Source organism: Salvia hispanica, chromosome 5 (genome assembly GCF_029641045.1).
Source record: "Salvia hispanica isolate PSC_SH4W2 chromosome 5, Shi_PSC_v1, whole genome shotgun sequence".
NCBI lineage: Eukaryota > Viridiplantae > Streptophyta > Magnoliopsida > Lamiales > Lamiaceae > Salvia > Salvia hispanica.
This window is the reverse complement of record NC_142696.1, coordinates 40798396-40806645: the sequence shown is the minus strand read 5'-3', so window position 1 is coordinate 40806645 and position 8250 is coordinate 40798396. Positions and strand designations below refer to the sequence as shown.

Genomic DNA, 8250 nt, shown 5'->3' with positions numbered 1-8250 from the left:
TTGCTTATTTTGTCTTAGTGATAAATGATAAATAATGAAATTTCTAATGAAACCCGAATGCATTGGTATATTGAAATATGATTGAATATGGAGAAAAGTAAATAAAACACACTAAGTAATTAATGCTTACTATAATTTCATATCAAAAGACAAATAGGAGAGCATTAAATCAAAACACGAAAATAACAGAATATAGTAAAAAGTCTATGTATACAGTGATTAAGGAAATACTGGGAATAGATTGCAATTTAAAATTAAGGGATAATTGTCCATTTATACAGCTCTAAAACAACTAAATAAGCGCTGGAATCGAAATCCATCTAACTTTTTTTTTCTTTTTCTTTTGATGCCCAGCACAGGAAAATGCGTCGCTTCTGTGTTCACATCACTTTCTAAGAACTCTCTCTCTCTATCTATCTATTCTCTCTTCGGTTTTTTATTCGCTTCGCAGTTCTCATTTCGAGGCCCAAACCCGCTCTCCTCCTGTATCTGTATCTGTATCTGTATCTGTACACCGTATAATACTTGCTTGTTGTGTTTGTGTGTATCCTTCCTATATTTGACTGGTTCGCCTCCTTTGAATTTAGAGTTTCTCAGGTAATTTCATTTCTATTCCATTAAAAAGGGTTAATCCTTTCTGAATCAATTGTTTCTGTATGTATTTGATTAGGTTTAGTTCCTTTTTTTTGGATCTGAATTGGAGACTTGTGATGCTGATTTTTGCTTAATTGATTTGTGAGGATTTGTTGATTTCGAGCTGATCTCGTGTTTTGGTTTTTGTTTTTTGCAGATCTGGTGTATAAATCATGAATCTTTAATCCTTTTGTTTCGGGGGTTCTTCTAAAGCTCAAATCTTGAGCGTTTGGGCCATTAGAAACTCGCGATCCAGCTCTTTAATTTAAGGTTTACTCTTATTTCAGCGGATCGCGTAGATCTGGTGTGTTTCAGCTGATTTCGTGAAGAAACGACGACTTTTATTTTAACAGATCTGCTTCTAGTGCTCTTCGCAAGATCTAATTCCTAACCGTGTCGGTACAGAGAAATTTGGGGGTTTTCGATTTTAAATATTGTGGTCAACTTGCTCTGATTGTGTTTGTGAAAATGTCTGTGTTACATAAAAGCGATTCGATTCAAATCCGGGAGGTTTATGCCGACAATCTGGATGCAGAATTCGCGCTGATCCGTGAGATAATTGATGATTATCCCTTCATCGCCATGGACACTGAGTTCCCCGGTATCGTGATCCGGCCGGTTGGAAATTTCAAGAACACCAATGACCTCCACTACCACACATTGAGAGACAATGTGGATTTGCTGAAGCTGATTCAATTGGGGCTAACATTCTCCGACGAGAAGGGGAACTTGCCAACGTGCGGCACTGATAAGTACTGCATCTGGCAGTTCAACTTCCGCGAGTTCAATCCGAACGAGGACGTGGCAGCACTGGAATCAATCGAGCTCCTGCGCCAGAGCGGCATTGATTTTGCCAAGAACACTGACAAGGGCATTGATGCATTGAGGTTCGGGGAGCTCCTGATGTCGTCTGGGATCGTTCTGAATGGAGATATGCATTGGATCACGTTCCACAGCGGCTATGATTTCGGGTACTTGCTCAAGATCTTGACTTGCAGGAAGCTGCCGGAGTCGCAGGAAGGGTTCTTCACATTGATCAAAGTGTATTTCCCGGTGCTGTACGACGTGAAGCATCTGATGAAGTTCTCCAACAGCCTCCACGGCGGGCTGAGCAAGCTGGCCGAGCTGCTGGATGTGGAGAGAGTGGGGATCTCCCACCAGGCGGGCTCGGACAGCTTGCTGACATCGGCAGCGTTCATGAAGATGAGGGAGAAGTTCTTCAATGGAGCAGTGGAGAAGTATTCTGGTGTGTTGTATGGTTTAGGTGTTGAGTAATAGAGCAGGCAGAAGGTGGAATGGAAGAAGAAAAAAATAAAGAAAATGTGATTTCTAGGATGTTGGTTAAAAAAACTAGGTGTGTTGTGCACTGCCAAGATTTGAGGTGCCTCGCATTTGTACACTATACAAGTTTTAGCTTTGTGAATTTGAGTTATAAATTCTGTTTTCTGAAATTAATTTCTATATATTTGGCTTAGTCCTGTGTTTTATTACCTATGCTTAGAGAGAATATATCACATTGAGTTTGGGCAACACAAGAATTGTAGTACATTAGTAATGTAGTGATGGGTGTGGTTTATGTATGAATTTTGCCGGAAGAAATGGGATTTCATTGGTAGAGTAGGTAAACCGTAAACCATATCCTTTTTTGAAGTTTTTTGAAGGATAATAGCCAAATTTCCTCAAAATCTATTATTTTCAATGAATTTTAAAAGTGACGGAAAATACGATGAACTTTAATAGACGCGTGGATTTCGATAAAAACATAACTATTTTAAATGCAGACTTTATGAAAATAATATTGCATGATTATCTTAAAATAAGTTTATTTTTTTGAGTGAAATTATGATAAATCATTCGAGTCAAATATAGAAGGTGCAATTCAGTGCGATAACAGTAATAGTTTGATCGATTTATGTACGTCCATTTATCTTGATTTTAATTATATTTTGCCTCTTGGAATAACTTGTTCAGCCTGTTATATTAATAGAAAAAGGCATTAAATTAAAATTTGTATGGAATAAGTAATAAATTTTCATTTTCTTTTGAATATGACACTCGTCTCATTTTCATTCTTATAAATGTCTCATCTCTATTTATGTTTATTCTCTTTTCAACAACAACAACAACAACAACAATAATAATTATAATAATAATAATAATAATAATAATAATAATAATAACCAAATGACAATAACAATTTAACATTTTTCGTTGAATTTATGTTTCCTATTTCCTGTTACAATCGTATACAAATACTATAACACATCTCAATTAGTAAACCAGATTATTCTTTATTCAAATTTTTTTAATTAAAAGTAGGATTGGAGATATCGTAGTAATAAAGAAAAAAAAGTCGTTTACATACATAATTATAAAAAATAATTGCACTCTAATATTTCTATACAGATTGGTCAGAGGAGAGAACCTACAATTAAAAATACACCCATTACAATAAAGTCAAGAACGGCATGATAAGTGGTTAGATGAAATAATATTATATATACATCATGCCTGCCATGTTACTCATCATATTCATAATTCTGTATATAAAAATAACATTTGTAATAATTCTTCACAAATCATATTGCTTGGGTTGGCAATGATCATCACCACAAAATTACAAAAATAATCGAGATGTAGTACGTGCATATACACAGATATTAAGCCAGAAATTTTACACGCTCAATTGAAAACCTTGTGGGAAAATAATTGACAAATTGAACGCAACAATATGAATCAAAATTTTATCTAAGTAAGCATTAATTTTATACGTATCCAATAATTCGAGACTCAGATTCCTTTAATACTTTGTGGGTACATGTTTTTGGGCCGTATTATTGCTCATGTCGGTTGTTGTTCTTGCATCTAATACTCACCAATAATTTTTATGATCTCAATGGATATAAAACAAATTCATGATTTGAATTGAATGGTTTCGGGAAATCTGAAAATTACATTGTAAGTTGAAAATTAAGTTGAATATTATAGTACTCCATATTAGAATCTAAAATGAACTAACAAGAATGGGCTTTTGGGCTTCTTGCTGAATAGTGCTAAAGTTTAGTCGGTAAAAATCACTTTGCCTTTTCCTTTTCGTCTTTAAGTAAGAAAAAGTATTGATTGATTACTCAACAATCATAATCACAATTGGTATTAGCAATAACTTAAATTCACTGTTGTTACACATCTAAAAATAATTGTAATATAATATATCAATAAATAATTTATCTTAGTTTGCTAAAGATTAAAGTAATACATCTACAAGCAACTACTCCTTCAATCCATACTAGTAGAGTCATTTTGATATTTTGACACGTTCCATAGTAGTGGAGTCGTTTCCTTTTTTTTTGTAAAACCCAACATATTTCTTTTCACTTACTTTTTCTTTCTCTTACTTTATTTCCTCTACTTTTTCTTCCATATTTTATTATATTTTTATTTAATACATTACACACATTTTTTTTAATATCTGTGCCAGGTTCCGGATGAAGTGGGGAGGTTGTTATAAGGTAGTAATTGGTGGGATTTAGAAAATCGGGGGAAACAGTGTCGTTTTGATTAGTGGCGGATCCATAACTTGAAAATAGAGGAAGCAAAATAAAAAACACAGACATGCTGCAAAACATATTTTTGTGCTACGTTTAGTCTCTGTTGTGGGATAAACAACATCAACAAATTATCATGTCGAGTTCAATAACACAATGCTCTTAGCTGGATCTTGCAGTGTTGTGGCACCAACTAAAATATTGAATCCATTGAAGCCATGAATTTTGTTCAAAATCCTTGCCATAATCTACCGAACTGAGTATGTGGCAGCTGCAGAAGCTGCAAATCAAGCAATTTGGCTGAAGAGAGAGAGAAGAAGCAAAGTTCAATAGAGTGATACCCTGACAACAATTCGACCACAGCGAATTTGGTGTACCATTGTCAAACTAAGCACATCTATATCACAAGTAGTATCATTAGGGAAGTAAATGCAAGTGGAGAAATCCAACTTTAAGTATTGCAGCACTGAAGTTAAATTTCAGTTTCTGAGAGAGAAGCTTGGGGTTACCGGGATGAGTACTGAAGATTAATGAATTTTCTATATTCATGAACCAATGCTCCAACTCCTAGTATTAATCATATGTACTACTTTTAATATAGATACATGTATTAGTGTAGGTCCATCCAACTAGTTCATTCCCTCTAATATAATAGGACTGTTTACTCACTCAATTATTCAATAAGAATTCTTAACACAGTATCATCTTATTGTACTTGTTTCAAATATCTCCACATAAATTTGAAAAAAATAATCTTGCTAAAAATAAAGCTGTGGAGCCGATGTGACCCATAAAAACAACAAAATCACACATAACATAAAAGAAGTGGAATTGAAGCGATGCATAAAAACAACAAAATCAAACATAACATATATATATGTAGAACTAATAGAGCAAAATCTACAAATTCTTAGGTACAAAAAACTACGAAATGTATAGCCACAACAAGATGACAGGCATTCAAGCATATAAGAGAAAAATTGTTGGCTATATAAGATCATAATCATCATTATAAAATGACATATCTAATTGTCCTCATTCGTTACAGGAATCTTCTTCTCCAACGAGGCTTTGATGTTGATTACTTCCTGTGTCATATCTTGGAATCTCTGGATCACTTTAGCTTTAAAGTTTTGACATCGGTTGATATCGAATTTGACATAGGCATTAACAAGATGAGTTGAACGAGTGCTGGCTTCCTTCAGACTGATGAAGTCTTGAGTCAATCCTTCAAAATCACGGATTATGCCAGACAGATTCACCATAACTTTGCTAAAGCTCGGCTTCATATATGCAACACTCGTTTGATCAAGCTCAGTAACATCACCAAGGCTAATGCAGAGGCGTCGACATTCAGATTTCAACGTATGGATATGGCTTTCAAACCGTGTAACCCTATCAAGAAGCTCCTTCTCCATCTTCATATAAAACCAATTACTCTCTCAATCATAGCATAAAACAACAAAGTTTTACAGAATAAATTAGATAATATAGTATAAGAGCTTTGCTAGTCCATTTAAACAAAAATTGGGGGTTGTTTTACTCCTATCTCATGAATTCTGAATTGAAGCAGGATGAGTTCCACAAACACAGAGTGTGATTAACAAAGGCATGATAGAGAGTTTAAAGAGGAACCTTAGCAGCATCTTCATCTTGTCTGGCGGGGTTGAGCCTCTTGATGGAAACTCGAGTAGCTTTTCCTTTCATAGCGAGAGTTTGCTCTCTGCTTTGAATAGTGAGAAGGAGTGAATGTATATCTATCGCTAATGTGATAAGAATGTCGATTTGAATTCTAGGGTTTATTTGATTGATGCGTGAAATGTTTTTGTTGGTGGCAGAAAAACACAAAATGAGTGACAAACTTTGGAGAGAGTGATGTAGATCGCAGATAGCATGGTCAAAAATGCGTAAAAATTGGGCATGAATAACAGAAGATGCGAAATCAAAGGTGATGCATCGGTTATGAATATTCAGTTGTAAAAAAAGCAAAGACAAAATACTCGATAAACATGTTTGCTCACCTGTGCAGAGGAAATGTGAATCGGCGAAATAGGATTATCTTCCTGGAGAAGAAAACCAAGATTTTGAATGAGGGACTTCAGTCTATCCTCTGCATCACTTGGACTGCCTACGCTACTACTCTACATATAACACAAATTAGTTTTTTCATGTTTATAAACTCCCAAAAATGCTTCTCATATGGACAGGGCATTTTATTATTATAGATTCAGATTTTTTTTTATTTTAGTTTTATATAGTGTAGATTTACTTTTATATTTATGTTCTTGTAATTTTATTATTATTATTATTATTATTATTATAGTTATAAAAATAAAAGTAAAGTTATTACTCACAAATCACAATTATTATTATTATTATTATTATTATTATTATTAATGAAAACTGGAAGGTAAAACAGAGTAGTAAAAATTTATTAGCAAAATCGCAATGTGTGGATTGGTAGATTACTAATTGCAGGCATTTCTACTAAACTCTTTATCCCAATGTGGATGGCAACATCACTCAAGCCTTGATAACAAATAGATTCATTTACAATCTCATCAATCATGCTATACAATCATGCAAAACCTTTGATCAATCAAAACACTACCTTCATCATTACCACCTTAGCGCGCTCTTTTGTGATTGCACCAATAATTCATCGTCTCATTCATTTCTCTCCAATTCACCACCCTTATCCCGAGCATCCTTCTGGGATTCCTCGTAGGTGTCAAAACTGCACTGCCTCTACAATTGTCCTGACAATCAATCATATACCATCAAATAAGTATAACATCCAATACATAAGATGAACAAATGTGAGTTTAGCAAGCATATTAAGCAAGGAATAGGGCCTCCAAACATGGAACAAACTACAAAGATACAAAAGCTGAGTTTGACAAGTGGCAGAACTATTAATGAATTGCATCTCAAAATTAACTCGTTTCTAGTTTCTACACATATGCATAATGCATACAAATCAAAGCAGAAATTATGTAGTGGAAGACGGTCAACCTTTCTGGTGTGTGATCTCAATCTCTTGGTAGGAGTTGGAGCTTCCCACTCTTCAGATTCTGCTTTGAATTTTTGACGAGAGTGATGGCAATGCTTGGCATCTGCTTCCTGCTCAGGGAGCCCTCGGCCCTCCACCAATTGAATAGAAAAGGGAGGAACCACAAGTATTTTCAATTCAAGTCCCTTCTTCATACCTGTGTTTTCCCCCTTTTCTATTTAAGTCCCTTCCCGTCCGAGTTAATAGATCCACTTGTGTGCTCAGGGAAACTGCCTACTCAAAAGATCACTGATCAAGCAAAGAAATTTGAACTGAATTTGGCTTTAAGATTTCAAATATATGAATTGCTAACATAGTTAAGTCATATCGATATTCTATTTCATATCGACACATGAATGAACAAGTATAGGACAATTGTAGTCTGTAGAAGATATGACTGTATACAATAACAAGAATATCAAACAGCGACTACACAGAAGTGAATGCAGGAAAGAATTTCACTTGTATTAAATAAACTGAATGCACCTCTTCTCTCATTCGAAACTACAAGAACACGCTCATTTGCACTACAGACATCTGTGGCCAAATGTTTTGCTCTATTCTTCTTTCTGAAGTATGTACTGCTAGATATCATGTGCTAATCAACATATGTATGCAACAATTTTATGCAAATTCGGAATCCCAAATCATGATATCCAGTATAGGAGCAATAAATCTACCCTTTAAGATGTACGCAAGCAGGAAACCATGGAAAGCCAAGAGGCAACATGAATGATCAATGTCATCATACCAACAAAAACCTTGGATCTCCATGGCTTAAGAAACGAACCTTGAAGCTTTCACCTAAGCCTTACACCATATTCAAAACACACATCAATTACTTGCCATGCTCTTCTAATTGAGTGTTCTCTAAAAAAAATACCTTCACTAGGAAAAAGGAATAACTGCATACTGAGTCATGATAGCACGAGCTTTGCATATATTGAAGCTAACCGACATAAAACAATACACTAACTACAGACTATGTAGAAAACTGTGTGGTCAATCTGAAGTTCTTCT

The 8250-nt window shown here is 34.7% G+C and overlaps 1 protein-coding gene and 1 pseudogene across 7 annotated transcripts; one reads left to right on the top strand and one right to left on the bottom strand.

The window, feature by feature from the left end:
• The first annotated feature begins 326 nt into the window (after nucleotides 1-326).
• LOC125188898 (putative CCR4-associated factor 1 homolog 7 pseudogene) lies at nucleotides 327-2084 on the top strand (annotated as a pseudogene). Its single transcript, XR_016130948.1, has 2 exons — nucleotides 327-597; nucleotides 791-2084. The product of XR_016130948.1 is annotated as a putative CCR4-associated factor 1 homolog 7 pseudogene (transcript).
• A 2949-nt stretch (nucleotides 2085-5033) lies between these two features.
• LOC125188385 (uncharacterized) lies at nucleotides 5034-8040 on the bottom strand. Of its 6 annotated transcripts, none has more exons than XM_089058863.1 (5): nucleotides 7982-8040; nucleotides 7194-7464; nucleotides 6200-6937; nucleotides 5814-5901; nucleotides 5034-5596 (listed from the first exon to the last, which is right to left on the bottom strand). In XM_089058863.1, exons 4-5 carry the CDS (start codon nucleotides 5883-5885, stop codon nucleotides 5204-5206), a joined length of 465 nt encoding a protein of 154 aa, XP_088914989.1. In that variant the 5' UTR covers nucleotides 5886-5901; nucleotides 6200-6937; nucleotides 7194-7464; nucleotides 7982-8040; the 3' UTR covers nucleotides 5034-5203. The 6 variants fall into 6 exon arrangements, with proteins under 6 accessions (XP_088914989.1, XP_088914988.1, XP_047941150.1 ...); XM_089058862.1 differs by having other exon boundaries at nucleotides 7911-8016; XM_048085193.2 differs by lacking the exon at nucleotides 7982-8040 and having other exon boundaries at nucleotides 6200-6319; nucleotides 6790-6937; nucleotides 7194-7974.
• Nucleotides 8041-8250: the final 210 nt, after the last annotated feature.